This window comes from Ahaetulla prasina, chromosome 2 (assembly GCF_028640845.1).
Source record: "Ahaetulla prasina isolate Xishuangbanna chromosome 2, ASM2864084v1, whole genome shotgun sequence".
Taxonomy (NCBI): domain Eukaryota; kingdom Metazoa; phylum Chordata; class Lepidosauria; order Squamata; family Colubridae; genus Ahaetulla; species Ahaetulla prasina.
In genome coordinates, this window is record NC_080540.1 from 83,924,439 (window position 1) to 83,950,405 (window position 25,967).

The 25,967-nt window shown below is 34.9% G+C and overlaps 1 protein-coding gene across 5 annotated transcripts in view; it reads left to right on the forward strand.

Annotated features, from left to right (window-relative positions):
* The window catches only part of EBF1 (EBF transcription factor 1), a 412,485-nt gene extending 389,653 nt beyond the window's left edge, over window positions 1–22,832 (forward strand). For 4 of the 5 annotated variants that reach the window (XM_058168522.1, XM_058168524.1, XM_058168525.1 and 1 more), the window contains exons 12-16: window positions 10,508–10,570; window positions 11,493–11,673; window positions 13,362–13,541; window positions 16,159–16,353; window positions 22,031–22,832. In XM_058168522.1, coding sequence (XP_058024505.1) covers window positions 10,508–10,570; window positions 11,493–11,673; window positions 13,362–13,541; window positions 16,159–16,353; window positions 22,031–22,062 — 651 coding nt within the window. In that variant the 3' untranslated portion in view covers window positions 22,063–22,832. Of the gene's footprint in view, window positions 1–10,507; window positions 10,571–11,492; window positions 11,674–13,361; window positions 13,542–16,158; window positions 16,354–16,625; window positions 16,695–22,030 lie in introns of all 5 variants that reach the window. The other variant, XM_058168521.1, reaches the window with a different exon arrangement.
* Window positions 22,833–25,967: the final 3,135 nt, after the last annotated feature.

Genomic DNA, 25,967 nt, shown 5'->3' on the forward strand with positions numbered 1-25,967 from the left:
AATCAAGCATCTTTTTCTCACGCACACATAATCTGTCTCAGCTCCTGACTGTGCCTTTAAAAATATACAACAAATGGTGGGCCAAAAAGTGCCTGAACTTCTTCCTGAGGTGATTTCTTTGTTATGAGAAAGAAGCCCCATTGTTTTTCTGTGTTTTCTACTTCCTGGTGTTTGAAGAACCATATTTATTTATTTATAGCCTCAATAAGATAAGGGTTGATGCAATATCCACTAAAATTAGTCATTGCTAGGTCAAGTTCACAGGGCTTATCTGTGTTATAAAGGGAATGCCATTCCTTCAGTAAGTTCCTCTCTAGTTCAGAAGGTCAAAGGAGATGCTTTGCATGTTTGGGGAGTATTCAGTAGATCAAGCACACAAAGCCAGCTGTTTTGTAGAGGCTTACATGCATATTGATTTTTACAGTGTTTACCAATTACTCTCATGGACATCCTTAGTGAACTTCATTCTCAGTGGAGCTCTGGTTTTTTTCACCATAATAGTAGCTTTAATTAGTATAGGACTCATAGAATCAAATGACCATTCCCATAGATGTGATAGAATGCACATTTTCTTAGCAACCTCAGGGGTAGCATTCTACCAGCTTGGAGACAATCATCTCCAACTTTACTTACCTTTATCTTCTCAGCTGATTGGCGTGGCAGAGCGGATTGCCGCGCCTCACCTGTGTTACTCCCAAGTGGTAACACAAAAGGTTAGTATTTGTAGAACTGTGCATGCACACACAGCATGCGTTAGGCGCCAGTACGTGTGATCACCAAACCAGTTGTTAAACTGGTTGTTAAACTGGCAGCATCCCACCACTGAGCGACCTATTGGGGTGCAACCCAATTTAATGATCAGGGATAAAACCTACACATTTTTTTTCTACCAGTAAGTGAGAAGCTTAATCATCCTAAATTAATTTTACCGTAATCCTAATATTAGTTATGACCATTTCTTTCTCTTATGTAAGGAAGAAACTATTTCTTCTTTGGGATTTCTAGCAATAGGCTTGATCTAGCATCCTTTGCACAGATGTTGACAAATATCCACTACTGGCTTAGCCTATTTGTTTGTTTCTTTGTTTGCTTGTTTATTAAATTTATATGCCTCCCATGATCTCACAAATAAGGCGACTGATTTAGGTGAGTCAACTATAAATGTGTTTCTAGTTAAACTAATAGTGGTTCATTGAGTTATTTATGAAATGGGATTCAGTTTTAGTAATTTCATAGGACATCCCTGTAGAGCACCAATGTTCCCTGTTTAAAGTCAAAATCAAAAGATATATAATGTGTTTTTTAGATAAAATATGAGCACTGCATAATTTATAGAACCCTGGAAGTGGACAGTAAAATGTTCTTGTTATGATGATGTCATTTAGTAAAGTATGCAGGAAATTTTTGTATTTTTCTTCCTTAGCAAACAAAGGGGCTTACAGACTATTACATTATAGATACTTGGGCAATGGCATACTGTAATCTTGGTGAGTGTTCATTGGATGAAAGTCACCCAATTGACTTTCATGCCTAAAGCAGGACTAGAACTCACAGTCTCCTGACTTCTAGGCCAATACCTTGACCACTATAGGATTCACAGTTGGTTCACGACAATGAAAAATTACACTCAATACATATATTCACAAATTAATTCATTTCAATTATCAGTGAAATACTTGTGCTATTTTATTTATTTGTTGAATTTGTACAGCTGCCCATCTCAAAAAAAATAAATAACTCTGAGCACCAATTTTGATACCTATTAAACTAATTAAAAGTACAATACAAAAGGAGAATTAATAGCCCTTCAAAAATATTAATTAGAACTCAAACAAAATGTCTGAAACATACATGGCATTTGGCCCTGGCTCACAGAGCTTACCAAGTAATTTATTCAGCTTGTTCACAATCACTGCCTGCTGTTTGCACTTTTTTATTTGAGGATAACAAATAATGAAAATATTGTCAACAACTTTGTGATCTCTCTACTTGACATCTATTAGGTATCTGAGTAAAATAAAATTAAAGTACAATTTGATACAATGAATGATTGTCTATTTATCTATTTTCTGCCTGCCTATCTGCCTATCTAATCTTTATTCTTTTCTTCTACCCCTTTACCCTAAGGCAGGCGTATCCAAACTTGGCAACTTTAAGACTTGTGCACAATCAACTCCCAGAATTCCTCAGCCAGCAAAGCAAAACTGGCTGAGGTATTCTGGGAGTTGAAGTCCATAAGTCTTAAAGTTGCCAAGTTTGGACACTCCTGCCCTAAGGTTTTTAACAAATGCTTGAAAGAGAATGCAATTAAGATTAAATGCAATGATAATTATCACAATTCTAGCCTTTGTTTGGGTTGATATCAGATATGCTCCTGATATTCCTGAAGAAATTTAATTCATCCGTTTATATAACTGTTTGAGACATCTGCTTAGAGAAATTAGCTTCCACCAGATTTGTAGGGCTGCATGTTCAAAAATTAATCACATCTTCTCTTGCTGATAATAAGAAAGAAAGTTGATGAAGTGCTTTAACAACATAAGGCAGGGAGCACTCCAGTAAAATAGGTCTGCTTCAGCTGAAGCCTCTCAATGCAATAAAATACTATTAAGTTCTTTGAACACAGAGTTATAAAACATAATTGTTATACATTTGGCATTTTATGTTTCCCTAGAAATTACCACTTGGTATCTACAGTAGATGTAAGCTGTGCTTTTTCTTTTCATTTCAATTGGGTCTGAAGTGGACTTTTACTGTAATGAGAATGCCCCTTCCAGAGACTTTTTAAAAATTATTCCTATGATAAAATGTAAGTGAGTGTATTCATTTGTACGGGTTATAGGACAGGAGGGATTTTTATCATTTTAATATAACATTCCCCCTCCCTTCTGCTTGTTTTAGCTTTTCCCAGCCTGGGAAAAATAGAACAAAATACTACCAGAAATCAGAAGCATCATCTTTTTCTTGTACTGTAAAGTCCCATTAACAGCCAGTGGTTAAATAACTCCAACAACTTTATTCTCTTTGGAGAGTTCTACTTTTCTTCTGAAGGATTTTTTTTTAAAAAAAATATAGCTTGTATTCTATTCTTTCTTGTAAGATTAAGCACAATCTTATTGGGCATATACCAAGCGTTGGTAAGTACTATATAACAATTTTTAAGCTCAGCTGATTATAACTTTTCATATGTAAATATATCTGACTGTAGGCCACATAAACTTCATAGTCAGAATCTTCTATTTGATTTGATTGCTTATTTGTACCCTATGACTATCATTAAGTGTTGTACCTTATGATTCTTAATGAATATATCTTTTCTTTTTCTGTACACTGAGAGCATATGCACCAAAGACAAATTCCTTGGGTGGCCAATAAAGAATTCTAATCTAATCTAATCTTCTTGCATCTCTTTGACATGTGCTTGGGAAAGCCACGGAAAGGATCACTAGAAAGAGTAAAAAGTCCTTGGGTTTCTACCAGATCATATTATTACATATTTTGCAGAAAGATTCCCATGATCCAAATAACAAACAATTTACGTTTGAAGATAATACATTTTTAAAAAGCTGATTTACCTGCTTTGATTGGAACCACAGGGAAATTTGCTATGTAAACAAATTATCTCAAATTTGGTGACCAAGAATCTTAAACTTTGTCCATCAACTAAAACTCTGTTCTAGTTGGCCAGTTGCCTTTTCCATGTTGGCTTAGCCATAGTAGGTATGACTAACATGTAGCAGAACTCTATGTTCCTACTCTATCTTATGCTTCATAGACAGTTTTCAAGAAAGGAATGCCAAACTATACATAGGGAAATACATTGAAAAAGCAAGAATTTACACTGCATGGTATTTCCTTACAATAGCAACTAGATGAATTGCCTGGTTTATTTTTTACCCTCCTCCCCCCCCCCTTGTGATCAGGGCACTGGTTTTTTTATTGATTTGTAATATATTAATGGCTTGATGCCTGCAAGCACTTACCCTTTACTATTTAAAAATTGCTATTTTATATATGCTTACCATATTTCCTTTATCAGCTTGGTTCAGTGTGTAGAGCAGGTGACAAGGTCATTCAATGAGCATTTATGTTAGTGCCTAAGGCATAGACTGTAATCTTTGGTCAGGAGGAAGACTAAGCTAGTTAAGCTTTGTTTATACTGAGAGCAGTTTTTCAGTAACTGAGGTCTTTACCATCACCAAGGATTAGACTAAATTAGACATACCAAGGAAATAGGAAACTTTTACCTGCTGGAGACTCATTATCCACAAGATTCTATCAGATATAAGATTTATTTAAAGGTTTAGATGGACTTTAAGAGTTTGAGAGGGTAGACAAGGGGATAGTGCAGACAATGAGATAAAAGGGTAAGCCTGTTAAGGCTTGAAGAATTAAATCAGAAAAATAGGAATGAGGGTATGAGCAAGCTCCGACTTTCTAAACTAACTAAAGTCATAACATTTGGGGAAGACGGTTGAGTCTTTTTATGTTGTTAATCACCATTTAACAATGCTCAAGAAATGTACGCACATAGATATGCATACGCACAGCGTGTGAATGTTGGATTGATATGCTGATTCTTAATCATTTAGTGTCAATAGTATTTTATGTTATTTCATACTACCTGTACATGAGGGTTATTTTTACACCAAAAATAGCAGCAACAATTCTATCCAGATAGGAGTGTCAAAAAAGTGCAAATAATCTTTAAACCAAAGAAAGAAAGAGATTATTATATATATATATATTGGGGTGAACAGATGGATGAGCAAGTGCCAGATGTTAATAGAACTCAATAATACAGCATATGTTTTACATGGAAAAATATGATCCTAATATAAAGGGGTATGTGTCACTATAATAACTAAAACTTCGCCAATATTTTAGTCTATGGATGAGAATCTTCAAATCAATTTGCAATCTTTAAATCTGAAGTTTTCAAGACCTGCTTTCTTGCAAAATCAGAATTTGTATTAGAATATAATGTGTTGTGTTGTCGTAGCATCAATGAAATAAGAAACTAGAAGTCAGAATTGATCAGCTGCAAATGGCATATGAAAAATATAAATGAAATTGCTGTCATTAAGCACTTCTATGAAAGATGAATGATTTTGTGGTTAATTTTGTCACAATACAATGCTAATAGAGTTTTAAAAATATCCTATCACTCTTGGGGCTTAAGTAATTGATAAGCTTCATATCTTGTGGACAGTTATTGATTGAAAATATATTGCCTGCAACAAACAATTCTTTGAAGGTGGCTTGTTGTTAACATTAATCACTTGTTATAAAAAGTCAGTATTTACCTGCAATGTACTTTTTGCCCATTTTTTAATTGATTTAATTGTGAGCAGAGTGATTGAGTCAAAGAAGCCTTGAACAGTTATATAAGATATTATACAATCATGTTAAAAGCAAGTGACATGCATTGATGAATTATCATTGGTACTATCCATATTGAATGGTGTGATAGAAACCCTAAGTACTATAAATGTGGTGTTTTACTCCAACTTCCAAACATACTGTATTATTTCCATAGACACATCGCTTTGCTTCAGAGTTGTATCTCTTATAATATAATATCACCCCAGGTTCATTTTTATATGTGATTCTTTGTGTTGTTTCAGAATGGAAAGATTGACTGAGTGAAAAAAGTTAAAGCATTGGGATATCTGAGTACAAAACAAAATGAATGGGGGAATAAGATCACTTTTAATTCAGTAATTATCCTGGCTAATTAGTACTGGATTTCTTTCTCATCTTGCTTTCTTTTTAGAAGAGAGCCAGCTATTTTTCTAACCTATATCCCGAAATAATAAACAAGCTAAATGCAAGAAACATGTTTGTTATTTCTTTGGATCAAACTGCATTTTGTGTGCAGTGTATACATACACACGCACATACATATACATATGCATCAGAGGTGAAATGCTACCGGTTTGCAGCAGTTTGAGCGAACTGGTAGCGGTGGCAGTGTGAAGCTCTGCCCACCCACCCAGATGAGATGTCTTTACTTCCTGGTTTTAACCAGAAAGTAACTTGTTTTTGATCTTCTGCGCATGCGTAGAGGGTGCAAAATCGCATGTGACACATGCACGCAGAGCGGTCACTTCTGAACCAGTAAGGAAGGTAAGTAGATTTCACCCCGATATGCATATATTTATACATATGTATGTATGTATGTATGTATACACACACAAACGTGTATGTGTATGTGTTTATAGATTAACAAATTCATAAATTAAATACTAGCTTTAATAGAATTATATTGTTCCAAAAATGCACAAGATAAGATGTTCCAATTAAAACACTTTACACAGTTGTTATTCAGCTCTTTTACATGGCATACTTTAACAGAATTTGTAATAATTGAAATTCAAACATAGATAAATCAATCAGCATTATTGTGATGGTAATAATGTATGTAATTTATAAATTGTTCTTTCCTGTCCTAAGAAAGCTTACAAAAAACACCACACGCACATATCCAAATGATATGTCTTGATCTGTTAGATAGATTTCTTTCCTCCTTATCCCATCACTATTACTTGCTGATTTTACAAAACTATTATGAATTACTCTGTAATAAAAGTTGCACAATATCAGTTAATAATCATCAAACCAGAGATCTTCTTTTTGTGGAGTTCTCCTTGCTAATCTCTCTGAATTGAGAAAGAATCTCCTTCTTCAGTAATGCTTAAAAGTTAAGCATAGGTCAGTGCACTTTAATACATTTCCTTTTTAAATCCTTTACAAAAAGCTTGAACTCTCTTTTCTCTCTTCCAACCTAACCAGAAATAGCTCCTATTAAATTCTGAGGTTCAACATAAACCAGTAATCATTCTCGAGAACAATCCTAGTCAATAAATTCTGAAGCATTGACCTTCCTTTTTCTTTAGAATAAGTTTGTCTTGTAGATGGCTGATTGACTGAAGACTTTGCTTACAGCCAGAATTCCTTTTTCTCCTAAATTGTAGGGATTAAAGTGAACATATAGCACATGCTTTCTGACCTCCGAGCTTTCTGGTTACAGACTACTAGCAGCCATAAACCACAGATTTATTTTTTTTGCTAAAAAAAAAGCTAACTCAGTCATATGATTTATCATCTTTGACTAATTTTGTAGGGGTTTTAATCTCAACAAACCTTAGCCAACCCATGATGACATCAAAGGAACAAATATAGAATACAGGGATGATGTTCCTGTTTTTCCAGATACTCCCTTAAAAATGTTAGCTGTCTGATTCTTAAATGAGTTCTTTTAGTCACTAAAAAGAACAGTTGCAACCCTTTGCCTAGTTTTCGTGTTTATATTTCAGTGTTAATATTTAATACTCAGTGAGTATGTCTAAAATGGGTCTGATAAGTTATCAGAAGGAAAGGGGCATGAAAAAGAATATGCATTCTTAATACTTAATAATAATGCACATGGAAATGTTGTAACCTGTTAATCCAAAAACAAATATTAAATGTTGGTGCATGACTGTATTTACAGTCCTCTAGTGTCTATTTAAAAACAACCTTTCTGTGGTGCTCTTTAGGCACACTTTTAACAGCACAATATTGCTTTCAAAGACTTAGTTTTTTATATGTATATATCAGCTATCTTCTTACAATAACATTCAGAAGGTTAATCAGTACATTGTAATATTCCATATACTTTTAAATACAATATACAATCTACAATAAATAGACAGCCATAATCTTGAACATGCTTTAGCCCTTTAAATTGTTAAAGCTGCGGTGCCCTTTCAATCTACTTACATAATGTCATAAAATATACATTTCAAGGTAAATGAAGTCAGCTACTTCAATTTAGTCTCTCAAACTGGTAGTAAATGAGAGGTTAACACTATGGTGCCAAACCCATTATTGAGTAAATTTAGCACCTTGGACAGCTCTGTAAAAATCTTTATTGCTTTCCTGACCTGCTCGTCATGTTCTGTCTATGTGTTCAGTGGCTCTCAGCTCTGATTGAAAGGCAATATATTAGATCCCGAACACAAACACGCTCGGGGCTGGTTCGCTGTGAACGTAATGACATGGAGGTGAGAACAATTTTCTGGTCACTGCAATTCAACCACCTTGCCATTGCTGTTGCAGGAACAGTACTTTCTAGAAGACTTTTACACATCACATTGTATTTGAAGTCAGGACTGTGCTGATAAATGGGTTGAAACCTAAAATGTTTTAAATTACATTGGTCACTGTGTAGAATGTTCTATGTTAACATACAATAGAGCAGAAAAGCATTTTACGTAAAAGCTTAAAAATTACCCAAGATTTTTTTTCCCATAATTGTTTTGCAACATAACATCAGACAAAGCTACATGAAAGAAAAGTGTTATTTTGTGGCAATTTTATTAAGAAAGCATGAAATGTGTAGGCAATTCCTTGTTATAAAAAGAAATGGAACCTAAACATTGACAATATGTAAATTGTAGTGATGCTTATTCAATATATTCTAATAAAAAACTATGAGAAAGTGTCTGCAATTAGAATTATTTTATTGTGATCTTACTGAAACTATCTGTGAGGAATGGAAGTTTAGATTTCATGTAGTTACATTAAGACAGTTCAAAAACTATATTTTTGTGTGGAAATTCCATTGGTGGAATTAAACTGCTCCAAAGTTAAGATCTGATTTACTTTATGCATATCAATGCTCAGACTTAAAGCAAAATACAATTTTTATTATTAATATGGGCCAACGTATAAGACATATTTCTCACAACAATAAGAGAGATTTGCCATTTTATAATAATGTTATTCAACAGCTGATGATGTCACCTGGGATAGCATTACATTTCCAAAATTATCTTGTCTGGACAAGATGTTTTAATTTACTAGGAACTGGAAAAGTCAAATGTGACAAGCTGTTTTCCCCTTCTATTCTAGATTTTTAATCTTTTACAAGGCAGGCTGAGCTCACTGATTTTCTAAGTAGCTTGGCTGAACCAGCATGGCCTGATTCCGTATGGGTATCGTGCGCATTCAATTCATACACTTGTAAATTATTCAGTACTTTGGTCAAGATGCATAGAGAGGACAAAGACAAGAGCTAGTGATATCTTCAGAAATAAATAGTTTCAAACGTATTGATTCAAAAACCATCAATTATATAATGCAGCTGGCTGCAAGCATTAAAAATATTGAAATGTGCATTATGAAAGGGAGAGTGTGCTGTGGTTCTAAGGAACGATAAATGTGTATGGGGGTTCAAAACATACTTATAATCTCATTTTTAAATTTAGGACATCATGTATATCGTAAGTACCTACTGCAATATGCCAACTCTTTTAGCATATATTGTAGAGAATTTTAAATTGAAAAATGCTAATATGCATCTAAAAGCTTGTCATCTGAAGAGTTGTTCAAGGATTTTGAAGAGGTTATGGTGACAGCAAAATGAATGCAATTATATCTTTCTCTTCTGATAAGAGACTATAGTATATGAAAATTGAGCATTACTACTTCTTTTAGTTAGAAAATCTAACTAGTGTATAAAACATTCCTAGTTAAGATTCTCAGCTTAACTCAAAAGTCAGTTCTTAAAAAAATGTATCTAGCTTCAGAAAGCATTTGCAGAAATGTATTACAATTCAGCTTTTATGCTGTCATGCCTACAAAGATCAATTATTTTTGGTAGAAGTTACTAAGATTTTAATATATACAGGGGGAACCAAATGTAGGTTATTGTTTCTGTGATGTAGAAAGATACTTGTAATCTACAAATACACTTTATTGACTCCAGTCTTGTTCTCGAAGTTTTATGTGCTAAAAATACAAAGAGAGCATTGTGCTATCCAGATGTTGGTCTCAGGACCATGAGGGTATAAGATGGAGCAGGGAAATGAAGAGATGTACATAATACAAATGAATTTAGGAACACAACAAGGATAAATAAATCAGCAGATGGAGAAGTGAGCAACCATGGAAATTATAGTTAGGCTTATGCTTAAAATTTGGACACTCTACCCACATTCCTCCAAATTCCCTGAAGAATAACATTGGTATCTTGTTCTCAGTTGCTGCTTGTCTTCAAAACCTTTCTTTCCTTTTTGAATACCAGGCTATGGCACCCAACTATGGGAAAAAGATGAAGCATAGAACTTGGTATTGTTATCAGATCAGCAACAGCATTCCAGAGATAGCTTAACAATATGGTTGATCTGATAAGGATACATTTCTATTATATAAATTAAGAGCCCAATAAACAGCATGAAAGAAATCTGTTACATGGTCTCGGTGACATTGATTGCAATTGAACAAAGAAATGTAGGTCTTATTCGGCAATAAACCTGCAAGCAGCTTCTGTGCAATCAGTAGACAATTGAGTGACAGATTTTATTTTGCAGCTCAAGCAGGTTTTTACCTTTTAACTTTTGTGTGAACTGGATGAATTCATGATTTAGCAACATAAATTTTGGACCTAATTGTCATCATAAGTCAAGGACCTACCTGTATTTAATTACTTTCCTTCATATCTATACTCATGTTTTGGCAGGAAATAATCCTGAAAAGAGCAGCTGATATTGCAGAAGCACTCTACAGTGTCCCTCGTAATCATAACCAACTCCTCGCTCGCTAATACATCAGTCCATGCTGGCATGATGGGTGTGAATTCATTTAGTGACCATTCAAAGTTACAATGGTGCTGAAAAAAGGGATTTAGGACCGTTTTTCACACTTACAACATGTAGTCACATGATCAAAATTTGGGCACAGTGCAGCCAGCATGTATTTACAATAATTGCAATGTCTCTGGGTCACGTGATCCTTCGCGACTTTCTGATGAGCAAAATTGATGGGGAAACCAGATTCACTTAACTGTCATGTTCCTACATTAACAGCTACAGTGGTTCACTTAACAACTACCTTGTGTAGCACAGGGAATTTTGGTCCCAGTTGTGGTTGCTAGTCAAGGACTACCTGTAACAGCAAAGAATTGGTTCATCATGGTATCAGTTACTATTGTTCATTACTCCTTTTGAACAAATGAATATGTCTTTACATGTAATATTTTACATATAAACATCTTCAACCTTATAACTTTGTCTCCATTTTATAGAATACAAGTAGTCCTTGATTTACAACCATTCATTCAGTGACATTCAAAGTGACTTATGACCCAGTCCTGGCAGTTACGACCATTGCAGCATCCCCACAGTCACATGATCAAAATTCAGATGCTTGGCAACTGGTTCATATTTATCACCGTTGCTGCGTCCCAGGGTCACGTGATCCCCTTTCGCGACTTTCTGATGAGCAAAATTGATGGGGAAACCAGATTCACTTAACTGTCATGTTCCTACATTAACAGCTACAGTGGTTCACTTAACAATTGTGGCAAGATAGACTGTAAAATGGAGCAAAACTCACTTTAACAAATGTTTCATTTAGCAACATAAATTTTGGAACTAATTGTCATCATAAGTCGAGGACCTACCTGTATTTAATTACTTTCCTTCATATCTATACTCATGTTTTGGCAGGAAATAATCCTGAAAAGAGCAGCTGATATTGCAGAAGCACTCTACAGTGTCCCTCGTAATCATAACCAACTCCCTGCGCTCGCTAATACATCAGTCCATGCTGGCATGATGGGTGTGAATTCATTTAGTGGTCAATTAGCAGTAAATGTCTCAGAAGCCTCACAGGCCACCAATCAGGGTAAGCAGAAGGAGGCTTCTCCGCCCCACACCTTTTCAAGATTTTATGTGGTAAATAAAAGTCATAATGCATATTCCTTTCAATCAGCATGCTTTTTTCCTTTAGAGTCCTATAGAGCAGAGGTCTCTAAGCTTGGTCCCTTTAAGACTTGTGGACTTCAACTCCCAGAATTCCCCAGCCAGTTTTGCTTTGCTTTGCTGGCTGGGGAATTCTGGGAGTTGAAGTCCGCCAGGCTTAAAGTTGCCAAGGTTGGAGACCCCTGCTATAGAGAACAGCTCAGAATCCAGGCAATGTACAATATATTTGCATAATCATCTGTGAAAAGGAGCACAATAAATCAGGGTTCTTGTGAAGGACAGAACACATGGTCAACCACACATCTCAATGAGTTGTGATCCATAAACCTAAAAATGAAAATCTTCTAAATTAAGCCTATGATCTAAGTATGGTTCTTTCATTTGAATACAGGCTTAGTTGTTGATAGAATGTCAGAAACAGGAAGCAATGTTACTTAGAAAATTTTCCTGCGATCAGAAATTCTGGTCTGGGGGGGTGACTAGAATCAGAGGAAAAGTTTCAGTAGGGCAATATTACAAGTTTCAGTAGGGCAATATTACATGTTGGGATATCTTGAGCTTCAGAATCCAGATAATAGTTTTTTTAATTGCACTTCTGGGATTATTATTGCATCCAGCCCATTTTTTTATTTTTTATTAAGGGTTAGAATATTCCTTTTTCTAGTTAGAAACTTCATGTGTATTTCATGCAACCAAGGCCACAGAACCCACAACCGAAAGTGCATCATGGCATTTTTTTTTCCTTCATTTTTTTTTATTGATACTCTTCATAGATATTCTAATAAATAGCTCTCAGAAGTTTATGACATTGCAAAAACGACCGTCCTTGCTTTAATTTAATTTAAATCAATAGAACTAATTTAACCACTTTCCAGATTTAACAAGCAAGAAACACTTTTTTCCTTTCCTTTTATATTAAGAAATTTGTCACAAATGGTTAACAGGTTGCTGGATACGTGTCTGAAAAATGTCTGAAGAAAATTATGATACAATCATGCATTAGGCTGTATCCCAGGCGGCCTGCAACATCTTCTGCTATCTATGACCCGCCCACTACAGTGCATCATACTTACTTAAATGTTCTCAATATTTTTATTGGTGGATTGCCACTATGGAATGCTTTCTCTATGTAAGCTTGTCTGGCACCCATAATTGTGATTCTTTCAGCATCAGGCAAAGCTCTTTTCTGCTTCCTCTACCTTTTCAAAGGGTTTTTTTTTCAAAGACCTTGGTTATGTATGACACTCATAGTAATTTCAGCTTATATGTACAGTTCCAGCAGTCCATATAATATTTTTTATCATGTTTGTAACAATTTGGACTTTCTTGCTGGTCTGGATTTTTAATTGTTCACAGTTGGAATATTGTAATAATGTTTACACTTTAATCCATTTTTTATGACACATAAAATAATGTATAATTGCTTTATAAGCTATTTTAAAAAGCCACTCCCTCAAATTTTTCCCATAATTGCATTTTTTTTTTTTTTACTGAAGTCTGGTCCAGTTTTAGCATAGTATGGTTTGGAATGTTTTGAAATTGGGTGGAACTTTTGGTTGAAAGTTGAACAGCTGTTGTTGTGTTTTGTTTTGTTTTTGCTTCCTGCAAAAGGTTTTACTCGCAACTCAAGCAGTGTGTCTCCTCATGGCTATGTGCCAAGCACTACCCCTCAGCAGACAAACTACAACTCTGTCACAACAAGCATGAATGGGTATGGAAATGCTGGAATGTCCAATTTAGGTGGTTCTCCAACCTTCCTGAATGGATCTGCTGCCAACTCTCCCTACGCCAGTATGTATGATTATATATGTTACACAACATATAATGAGTAGAGATCTGAGTATCCTAAGCTTTTGTAATGATTGAAAACCTTTCAAGAAATTTACCAGATATATATTGGTGTGCTTAATTCCACATAAATAAGTTGAAAGTTGCACAGTGAGGTCTATGCTGTTGCTGTTGTTGTTTAAAGTATACTGTACAGCATTAGAATGAATATGAAAATGCAAATTTAAATCATATGTGAGTTTTCCAAGAGATGCTAGGTGTTAACAAACCCCTAATTTGTATGGAAAGAGTTGGTTAAAGCTAGGCCCATTATTCGATTGATGTTCAAACTTGCAAGGCCAGCAATCAATTTAATTAAAGGTATGGTATCAACTTGACACAAGGAATCTCTGAACTGGAGACAATTTTTTTAAAAAAAAAATTATAATGGGGATTTATTTCCTCATGAATATGGGTTGACCACTTCACTGTGCGTAACTTTAGGAAAAGAATTAACCTGATTTTACCAGTAATTGAAAAGACCAAAATATGTTATAATTTAAATCATTATAATAGTCTAATTAAAGGGATGATCTACTGGCAACAGATGAAATTGTGGGAGTTTGACAGGATGCTTTATCTAAACAACATTACTGTATTTGATTCACCATTAGAAATATTTCAGCAATGCCGAATTTATGCTTTACAATTTGTGAGGTGTTTGTTCCTATTAAATCATGCCTCTTTTGTCTCATCATCATGATTCTTAGAATGGTTTTCTTGATATATACTACTGCCCTCTTAACAACAAATATTGTTAATCAGAAAATGTTTCAATCATGACCTGAGAATTAGAAAGGTGGCCTTCTTAATTAAATCAATAAACTAATTGCTGTATAGTTGCAATTCAATTTGGGTGCTTTGATTGCTCTGCCTTCACAAGTGTGTGTTTATACCAAGTGACTTTACACTAAGACAGTATCTGTCAGACTGTGAAACTTTGAACATTTAATTTCCATTAATTGATTTCATTGGGGTTCAGAAATATGGTATCATATGTTTACACAGAGATTCTAAAGGGATTATTTTTATCTGTATAAATGCAAATAAAATAGTCATCTATGCCTCAGCTAATTTGAATTTTCATTCCCAAACCATTTAATTATTCATTAAATATCCTGAACATAAACAATCTCTAAACAAGGTTTTTTTAAAAAAAATATGAGTAATTTGGCCTGTAAATGATTTTTTTTCTTTTTCCCCAGAATCATAGAAGAGAGTAATTTGGTCCTATTTTGAGTAAAGGCATTAACTATATTACTTAAGGCACCAGCAGGGTTTTTAAAAAGTAATTAAACATAATGTTGCAGGGGATACAAAATGTGCATGCAGATTGGATTATATATAGATGCAGATAATCTAAAAAGTGCTCCCCTTGATGGCACTTCAAGAAGTCTTGGCATCATTTTTCCTTGAAATATGGTCAACCAGAATAGCCTACAGCGTGTTATTAATCTGGACAAAACAACAAATAGTGCACGCACATATCTACACATGTACTCCCAAGTCATAATGTATAATATTCAAAATAAGCCATTTGGCTCATGGGGCAGTGAATCCTACAAGTGTCTCTTTTTATCTGTGGAAATATAAATGTATTAATAACAATTTAAGAAAAAATAATTTGCTTTTGTGATGCTCAAAATCCCTTTCGTACTTGCAGTACTAATCCTGAAGAACACCTAGGGGAATGCAATAGAATACAATTTTTTAACTTGTCAGGTTGTGTCTCTTTAAGAAGCAGATTCCCGTCCAGGATTATTAATGGGGAAGCAAAGGATGATTATCTCTGCCTGCCTGCCTGCCTGCCTGCCCACCCATTCATCCATCTGTCTGTCTGTCTGTCTGTCTGTCTATCTGTCTGTCTGTCTGTCTGTCTGTCTGTCTGTCTGTCTGTCTGTCTGTCTGTCTGTCTGTCTGTCTGTCTTTCTGTCTGTCTGTCTGTCTGTCTGTCTGTCTGTCTATCGTATCTATCTACTATCATTATCATCTTTATTGTTTTTACAAATAACTCAAGATGGCAAACATGTCCAGCACACTTTTCTCTCTTATTTTCCTCACAATAAAGTGAATTAGGCTGAGAGAGAATGTCTGAGCCAAGGTCTGCCAGCTAGCTTTCATGTCTAAGGTGGGACTAGAACTCAGGATCTGCTGTTTTCTAGCCTGGTGCCTTAGAACAATCACTAGATTGTTCTAACCACTAGAACAATCTACCTTATATATAGTTATCTTTCAAGAGCAGTTTAAAAGTTACTTCCACAGAATAGTGACCACTACTATTTCAGCACAACCTTGTCCTTAAAGCTAAAATACAGTATTGAAAATTCCTTATGCTGATTAGCCTAATTTCAGCAATCCTGAGACACTGCTGGTATGGGAATGTCCTGCTTCCTCCCCCCCCATGACCTAGGTTTCCCTCTGGAATGAGGGACTCTCAGAAGGGACATTCAGTTTCGAAGTGAGTGAAACATCAATCGTTCTGGACATCATTAAGGGAGCTTTGCAAATAGAGAAATGAAATACTTCAATTCATTTATGGTCTTAAAAAGAATAATTCTTCTCTCTTCTTGTTTTCTTCTAGTTGTGCCATCCAGTCCAACCATGGCATCCTCTACTAGTCTCCCTTCTAATTGTAGCAGCTCCTCTGGGATCTTCTCCTTCTCACCAGCCAATATGGTCTCAGCAGTGAAACAGAAGAGTGCTTTTGCTCCTGTTGTCAGACCACAGACATCCCCTCCCCCCACCTGTACCAGCACCAATGGGAATAGCCTGCAAGGTAGGCCAGTCTGGGCATGCTGCTTTTGTCGGCATTGGCAGGGTGGAGTTGAGTCAGAAAAGGGTAATGAACTTTCAGTTACATGGTGGGGAGATTCCATTGTATAGTTGTTACTCAGCCTTGGTTGCCTCACAGCCAATCCCTGTTGAACTGAAATGCTGTGTCTTAAAAGCACGGTCTGAGTGTTTGCTTAAAATGAGTGTATTGCAGCTTACTAATACCAGCCTTTCTCTTTCTTTCCTTTCTTATTCCTTGTTGTTGTCTTTTATCAGACCAGTCTTTTGTGGACTCTAGCAAGTACTCCACTGCAGGGTCTCTCCAGGGTCTGGCCTTCTCCTGAAGTACGTTAGTCAATCTTCCCTTCCTTTCTTTTAATTTTTTTTTTCTGTTGACATGTCCATCACCTGTACTAAAAGCAGCACTGTTTATGATGGTATCACAGATATCAGATTGCATGTGATAGCACATCACTAAGTATAGGTGGCACATTATGTGTTGTGTAAAGTTACCAGTCTTCTTATTTTCCCATGATTAATGTAATACAAATAATCCACTTCCACTTGCAAACAGTACCTGGCATCTTGAAAATCTATTCAGCTGTTTTCATTTGTATCCCATCCAACAGATTGTAGCTAAGGCCTTCTTCCCATCGTACTATTGTAATTCATGCAAACATGAATTTCCAACATATCTATGGCATGAATCTGTCTGTGGCAGATTCAGGGAATTCTTAACATGATTCATCAAAGGAAAAACATTGTTTATACCATGATTTCCACTATTCTTGTTCCATTTGTAGAACATTTTTACCTTTCATGGAACCCCAGAATTCACATATGGGCAGAGTATTTCCTGACAAGTAAATTAAGGATCGTCATTAAAATAATATTTAGGATTAGAAACTTAAAAGCAAACAACTTCTCCATTCATCGAACTGGATACATATGAACTTCATAACTATATTTAAATAAAGACAGGCTGAGATAATGAGAAATTTCCACTGTGATGGAGTCCAATAGTCATTCATGTGATCAGGCCATCAGTAAATATTTTTACGTACGGTGAGCATGTGAGAAATAGATATTTTTTTAAAGTTCAGGATAGGTCAATGTTATACGTGATAACACTTTTTATAATGATTATCATGTTAAAATCTATGCTTTTAAAAAGAATAATGCATTTACTATATGCATTAATAGAGCTACTAGAAAAATTATGTTTTTGCTGCATTTGTTTAATCTATGGCTTCCTACTGTTTTGCACAGAATTTCTACATTGCTGAAATAGATTAAGTAATTTCAAAAAATAGTCAAGAGATAATTCCTTCCTAAGGAAGCCCTTCCTAAAGACAAATTGAAAAGTGTTTTTCTTGCCTTTTCTCCCTCAGTCCAAAATGGCATTATTAAATGCAAATACTTGCTACTTTTTCCTATGAATTATTTTTAGTAAAAATTAAACCCAGTACATCATGGCATAGCAAACATGTCTGAAGATATCCATTATAGACATTCTTCAAATCCTAACAAAGTAGTAGTTTAAATTCAGAACGTTAAAGCTAAGATTCCTCAGCAACCTACCTTAACAGAGTGCAATTTCTTTAGGTTTTTTTTTAAGTCAATCATATTTGTTTTTGAAATTTCCTTCATTTTAATAAGCAAAATAGAATAAGGATACTGCTCTTTGCATAAATATATTAGCGGCTCCCTTGGGGTTTGAGATCTATTTCCTTGCCTTTTTGAATCTTGGCCTCACTCTCATTTTTCCAAACAAAAGGAACTTGTTTGTGTAAATAATTCTTTAAATTCCAGGGCAGTGAGGATTAAATATAACACTTTGAAATGTGAGAGGCCTTTTTGAGATAATCTATATGAAAGTAGAATAACCAGGTTAGGCAAATAGATGATATTTTTATCTATGAAGATTCAAAAATTGCTTTCTGGAGGTTTTAGTCTACATTGATTAATATAAAATTTCATTTTATGTCCAATTTCATGGTCCTGTTTGGTTTGCATTGCTAATGTTGACTTAACATCCTCGATTTTCCAATTTCTGAATACATTTCTCTCAGGACCAAATACCCTTATGGGCAGATTTGATTAAAAAGAGTATTGGGTTCTATGCGCAATCTGCAGTAAAATTATTTGTCATATGTGCATTGGACCGCAAGTCAGAAAAGTGAAAATTATCTATTTAACATATGGATCATATATATCATAAAAGCAATTTCCTGATTTACTATTTCGTTTGGCTAATTGGAGGGCTGCCCTACTGTGCTTAACCCCCTCATAATTACCACATTACCACATTCTAAAGCATTGAGTAGAGAGACATTTCATGCTCACTTAGTCAAGAAGGGTCTCACAATCCCCAGATGCCTCAAACAGCTCTGGGGATAGAGGGTTACTGACACATGCTCGTTCATATTGTAAACAGAAAGGACTTACTATGCTTAGAGACAAATACAACATCCACTACATTAGACCCAGACAGACCCTAAGGGTAAAACCCAGTCATTGGGTTGTTTTCCCTTCAAGAATAGAAACTATGGAAAATAAATCCAATGCACATTTCACTTTAATAAATGGAATATGCACAGGAATTGAACAAGAAAGAGAAAAGCTAAAGAAAATTAAGATTCATCTACAACTTATTCACTAGTTTTTAGGACACAGAGTTTAAATTGGAAAGCATCTCCTTGGCTATAAGGGCCAGAACTGCCTTGTACTAAAAAAAAAAAAAAAACAAGCATGGAAAATAATAGAAAGAAGAATCACTAATAAACGTGTGTCACTCTTGAAATGGCAGCTTATTTTGAAGCTGCAAGGTGTTTAACAATGACAAAAAAGAAACATAATCCAAAAATATAATCATAGTGGTGGGCTAATTGTGAAACACAGTCAACACAAGCCATATATTTGGTCAAGTGAAATTGCTTGAATTATGGACAAACTAAATTAGACAATGTTACCTTACGCCTTGCAGTGAAGCTGCTTCTGCCCCTGCTCTCGCCTGCCTAGACCTCTGTGTGCTACAAAACACACCCAATGAAAGAGTGGGAAGGGTAAGCTGCAGTTGAACCTCATGTAATTGGAAAGGTAAAGGAACATATCTGATGTGTGCCAAATTACTGCCAATTAATTGTGATAGAACTAAGCATTGGAATGGGAACCAGAACGTTGATTTATTGAACTACAGAAAACCAAAGAAACTGAAGACTGTTGGAGAGATGAATAGAAATCAAGGTAGTCTTGCCTACAACATTGAAACTAAAGTAAATGCCAGAAACCTGATTCATAATCCATTTTGCTGAAATTTTGTAGTCCTTCAAAAGAAAAAAAAATGAAAATGAAAAAAATGAAATTAAAGTTCATTTTAATGAAAATTGATAACAATGTCTGAAAAGGGATAACTAAGCAATGCAGTTGTAAACGTGATATCATTAGATCATGCCACTCACCAATCACAATTCCAGAAGTCCCTGGTTACAATTGTTAAGCAAGAACTATGTTGGTTGTTAAATAAGGACCACATGAGACTTTCGACTTCCTGCTGGCTTCCCCATTTATATGTTGGAAGCTAGCAAGGAAGGTCACAAATTGCAGTCATATGACCATGTGACACTATGGCAGCCAGAACTTTGAGGATCCATTATAATTTCCCCTGCTTCCCCATTGAAGAATTGCTGAGTGAGTAGTCATTAACCAAGGATCACCAGAATGACGTAAAACCCCGAACTCTTGTAGTTATTAATCATATCTGACTTAGAAGTATTAATTTTATCACAGAATATATCTATCCACCATCTTTAATAAAATCTTCGAAATGTTCAGTAACAAAACAACTTACATACTAAATATTTAGCATTTAGCAAACAGTACTTACTATTATTAAAACAATTTAAAATTTAGCATTTAAAGATACAAATATCTCAAAATGCAGCCTGAGAGCTGTCATCAGAGGTATTTTTTTTCACCCAAGAGTTCTTCATCTGATCACAAAGTCAGGAAAAGTTAAAGAAAGTCTTCTGTTATAAAAACTATATCCATCACACCAAATCTTTGAAGAGTGCCCCTGAAGAAGTGAAACACTATTTTCAAAGGGAATGTTTACTATGCTACCGGAATCGGTCACACTTTTAGTATGCTTGGTTCCAAAAGTTTAGATATATTTTTCTTTGTTGTCTCCTCATTTTTTATTTATCTGTTGCCATTCATCAGCCTTTTTGTTGCTGATTAGTCTTGCAATTCATGTACTTATGGTGATGGCTGTGGGGAAAAAAACATTCCCTTTCATTTGGGCTTGGTTCTTATCAAATTATTGTAAATGTAATTAAAGTACAAGAATTAGAAGCAGTCATGGGTTTGAGTTCTTCCCCAAGAAATCATTTGCCTGGGTGTTTAAAATGGTGGCTGTAACTGTGTACCTTTGAAAGACATCATCTAAAGTCCAGAATTTGTCATATCCCTTGATAGCATTTTAAAAAACGGCTTTGTCACAGCTATCACCACAAGCCATGTGTAAATGCTAGTGGCAATGACATATTTGCTTGCAGTAGGTCATTTTTCATATTGCATGGAATGGGTGAGTCTAGATTATCTCTGCAGATTTCTCCTAATGTACAGACATGTTTCTTTGCAAATGAAGTGTATCTATTGAAATGATTTAATGTGAGCTAATCCTGTTGAAGTCAGAATTCTTTCAAACTGCTTTTTTTTGAAAGATTGTATCTGTGTTAAGTCTGTAGAGAAATAAAATGTGAACTCTTTATAACTATTTGTTTCAAATAACCTCGGTTTCTTAAATATGTAAAACATTATGATGCAATTGCATTGAGCAGGGATTTTATCTTTACATGAATAAAAGATATGAAGAGAAAATATAGGAAAGGATAATAACTATAGAAAAGTGGACAGTCTTCATGTCCTACCAGTAGTCCATCTGGCTACTGTATGAAGTTGGAAAGGTGCTGGATTAGCTATACCTTTTCTTTGAAGGTTTTTTTATTTATGTAGAAGTTATAGATGAAAATCTCTCTTTTTTTAAAAACCAGTTTTCAAACTGGCAACAGTTTATAGAAAAATTGTTATTTGTAGGTCTGAAACAATTTTTAGCTTTCTGCATGGTATCTCCAAAAATTCCTTTTTCATAAAATCCTAATTATATAATATATATGCAGCTGAGCAACGCCCTTCTCTCGATTTTAGAACTCTGTTTGGCAAGTTGAAAGAAGAACCACAAAATTAAAAAAGTAATTTTTTCCTAAGTATTAACTTATTTATTTAATTTTTCCTTCATCAGAATTTATATTGCAATCAGTTTAAGGATTGGCAGGGTTATTTCTGACAGTCAAACTGCTAAATAACTTCGGATGGAGGGTTATAGTCTGAGCTTCATTAAGAATTTTAACTTCTATCCAGATAGATTGCAGTTTCCTTGCAAGCTCTTACTTAATGCTTTAGAGTTTTACAACTGAAATAATTGGTTCTAGAGTAATGGACTAACTGCCTAACATCAGCTATCATTCTTCCTTTCTAAGCTTTTACCCATTATAATGTGTAAATCTGACTTTTGAAATACAGATGAATGATCTACTACTGAATATTTGAAACAAATGTTTTCTTACCCCAAATGGCAAAACTAATTTGTTTTTGTGTCTCCTTCCTTCTTACCGTTACAGCTATATCTGGCATGATAGTTCCTCCCATGTGAATGAATTGCCTTGAAGAATTGACTAATGAAGGATTTGGATTCTGCTCCAGAACAAAGTCTGACCCAAGTCCCAGAGGGGAACTTTTAACTCAGGCCTTTCTTCAAGGAAAAAGGAAGACTTTCACAATAACTGCAAAGTTTTAAAAAAAAAACACACACACATTTTTTTTAAAAAAAAAAAATTGCCATCCTTGCAAAATATTCCTGAAATCTACTCACAGCCTGCAAGGGCAAGATGTTAATTTGAGCTGTCCGTCCCAAGTTCTTGGGGGAGAAATTTGTGTCCTGAAGAAAATACGCTTTGGTCTTTTCAGTTTTTATGGGTCACCTTTTGTCTTTTACAAATCACAACGGGAGGGAGAGGCACAAAGATGAAAAGCCAACTTGAGAACTTTTCTTTGTTGTAGTTTTTTAAAACTGTCTTAAAGGGAAATAAAGTGGCAACACATGAGTTTCTATGGAACAAAAGTAGAAGTGCCAGTCAGGAATTATTGATGTTTTTTCTTTCCTTCGAAAATTAATGGCTGTGCCAGTAAGGGTTGTTTTCATATGTTTTACTTAACGAACAATAGCACATACATCTGGGATTTGCAGACTGGGGAAGTATCCATGGATGTCCTTGTGAACATACTGATAGATACAAAGATTCACCATATATACATATACAAAAAGGATTTCATTTTAGAAGCCATGATTCCCCCCCCCTCCTTAATCCCTCCACACCTCTTTTTGACAACTTAGAGGATCACGTAAATACTGCAAGGCAGGGGGGGGAAAGCATATGTGTAGCTATGGACATGCATTTTCCATCTTTACTTTGGTAGCCCAGTGCCTCTGGATATAATGCTAAAAACTGCAAATCCAATTTAGCATGGCTCTCTGTCTTTTGCTTTTAATGAACTTAAATCCAAACACAGTCTTAAACTGTCTTTCTCTGTAAATCTCGTTGAAATTTGATAGGACAGGACAAAGGCACAAAAGTGAGCCATTCAGTGCATTTTGGAGCATATTTTTTACCAGAAGCGTCTTTCCTGATACCTGTATCTCTCATTTAGGAATGGGCCAGGGCAGGGGAGGGGGAGGAGGGAGGGACAAGATACAGGATTCATCCTGCTATTCCAGAGGATGGTCCAGAAGCACACACATAGGAAAAAGGACATATCTGGTTTGAGCTGCAGTTGTTTTTATATCAGGCAACTGTTTCAGTTCGCAACGTAATCTCTTCAGCAACAAGTGGTTGCATTTTTGAGAATATGTATAGGAGAAAAAGGGTGAAGAACACAATAAGTTATATGACACTTGCAAAATAAACCACCCAATTTATAGGAATTTATCTCTTGTTACCTGGAAAGTGTTCTTAGTTAAAGATGCAACAAACCTTTACAAATGCATTCATTAAATAATCTGTTTGGGGTTTTTTCCTTTGCTGTGGCATTTTGTATGTAGTTATAAATAAATACTGTAGATTTTTTTTGGCCAAATTATTGTTCTATTTATACAATTTAATGTCTTAAGACAGATTTTCAACCACACACAAATCTACAAGAATTACTGCATATTTTGCAAAATGAGCTCACTACCTTTATGATTGCACATGCTTGCAAAATGAATTAAAGAAATAAAGCTTTTTTAATGAAGAATTTTGTAAAATACCCATATAAATAATGTATTTAACTTTGAACTTTGTACATTGCTTTTTCTCTGCAGCATCCCAGTTTATTTTATTGTGTAATTTTGCTATGTGAAAAGTGCTAATTTGTTCGTTCATTCACAAGTGTGTTAGCTGTTTAAATGTGATTTAATGCAATTCATTTATACTTTTTTTAGTAATTGTTTTAAACCAAGCTTCCATTTTTGTTTAAGTTCACCAAAGCCATTGTCTATTTTTGTATTATTTTTAAGTTAAGAAGTTTTTTTCCCAATATATGGCAAAAAAGTAGCATATTATTCTTATAGCATTTAGTTACGTAGATTTAAAAAAAGTATTCTTTGCTTTTGAGGCTTATTAAAAAAAATCTAAAGCTGTTTTACTCTATTAATATGCATGGAATCTCTCCCCTTTGAAGTGACACATTTTTGTGCATTAAATATGGGGAGAAACTTCATAGAAATTAATGAAAATACTTTCTTTCTTGTCTGCTTGTATATTTCTCTGTCTTTCACATAAATATAAACCAGCAGATTGGATGCCTTAACAATGCAAAGCATATTCATTTCACTTGTACATTGTACTGAGCATCAAAACTGTCAATCATCACTAACATTCTGAAAAAAAAAAGGATTTTGAAAAGCACAAAAGAACTGTTTTGTTACCTTAAGAAAATGTGACTTTTTTCTAGACAAGCAACAATGCTGCAACTGTGCATGCTTCCTGTATGAATTTTGCAAGGGATTTCACTCAGATTTCACTGTGTGATCTTTCCAGAAAGGGATGAGGGTGAGTGTGGGAGAGAGAGAGAGAGAGAGAGAGGTAAAAAAAAATCCATAATATATTCTTTCCCCACAGAAAAACAAGAACATAGTCACACATAAAGAAATTAGAAAATATAAGGAATTAACAGTGTATTTGTTTCATTATAATCCGAACATTTGTTCTAATTCTTAAAGTAACTGGCACACAAATGTAATCAAATTAAAGCCATATTTTATCCAGTGATGCCCTCCATGAAATTCCAGTCAGACAGATTATTTTTATTTAGACAGTTACATGAATGTGTATAGCCTGTTTCCTTGACCTCCAAAGATCATGTGAGAGTACACAGACTTTCTTTCTTTCTCCAAGTATTTATAGTGCGTGATAAAGAAAAGTTATATTTTAAATTATCTCCCTGCCCTGAATAGATTCCTATGAGTTCCAAGTCCATTGGAAAGATGACGCTCTTTACAGAATATGGCTTTAAGTGGGAATGATCATGTTTCAGACTTAAAATGTGATTTCTCACCTTGGCTGGGCTGTGAGAATGATGTCTGCTTCCTCTCCATCGTAGCCAACTGCATCTTAAAATGAAGTCATCTCTGAACTGATTCTCCTTTCATTTCTTACTGAACCTTTTGGAATAGACACAAACGCTGTACAGTTCTATTGTTAGAGAAGAAAAACCTAACTACTGTAGAGATTGTTATAATTATTTTGCAGAAATTCAAGCTGTAAAAACTTTTCAACTTTCACACTATTTAATTAAAGTTACTTCCTGTCTGTGAGTGCAGCTCCTGGCTGAGTATTTTATTCCTTTGGCTTTGCTAAGCCAACAGATGAGGACCTGTTGATTTGCCCCTTGTAGGCCTCTACTGCAAAATATGAAGCAGCTAAAATAGAGGGAGGCGCCACATGGGTTTTGACTTGCCTTTCAGATAGATTGAGAAAGAGATAATATTCTGAGGTATCTTCTTATACATTTCGACAAGCATAAGGATCAACATAGCTGTCTTTGCGTTCAAGGCATTATTTGTATGCACTTTCCTATACTGTATATTGAAGGATATAACTTTACAGCGATATACAGTAAGTCCTCAATTTACAACAGTTCATTTAGTGACCGTTTGAAGTTGCAACGGCACTGAAAAAAAGTGACTTATGATTGTTTTTCACAGTTATCACCTTTGCAACATCCCCATGATCATGTGATCAAAATTCAGATGCTTGGCAACTGTATCACGCTTAGGACCATTGCAATGTCCCGGCGTCATGTGATTCAATTTTGCGACCTTCTGATAAGCAAGTCAATGGGGAAGCCCGATTCACTTAACAGCAGTATTACTAATTTAACAACCGCAGTGATTCACTTAACAATGGTGGCAAGAAAAGTCGTAACATGGGACAAAACTCACTGTACAAATTTCTCACTTAGCAACATAAATTTAGGGCTCAATTGTGGCCATAAGTCGAGGACTACCTGTAATTTAAA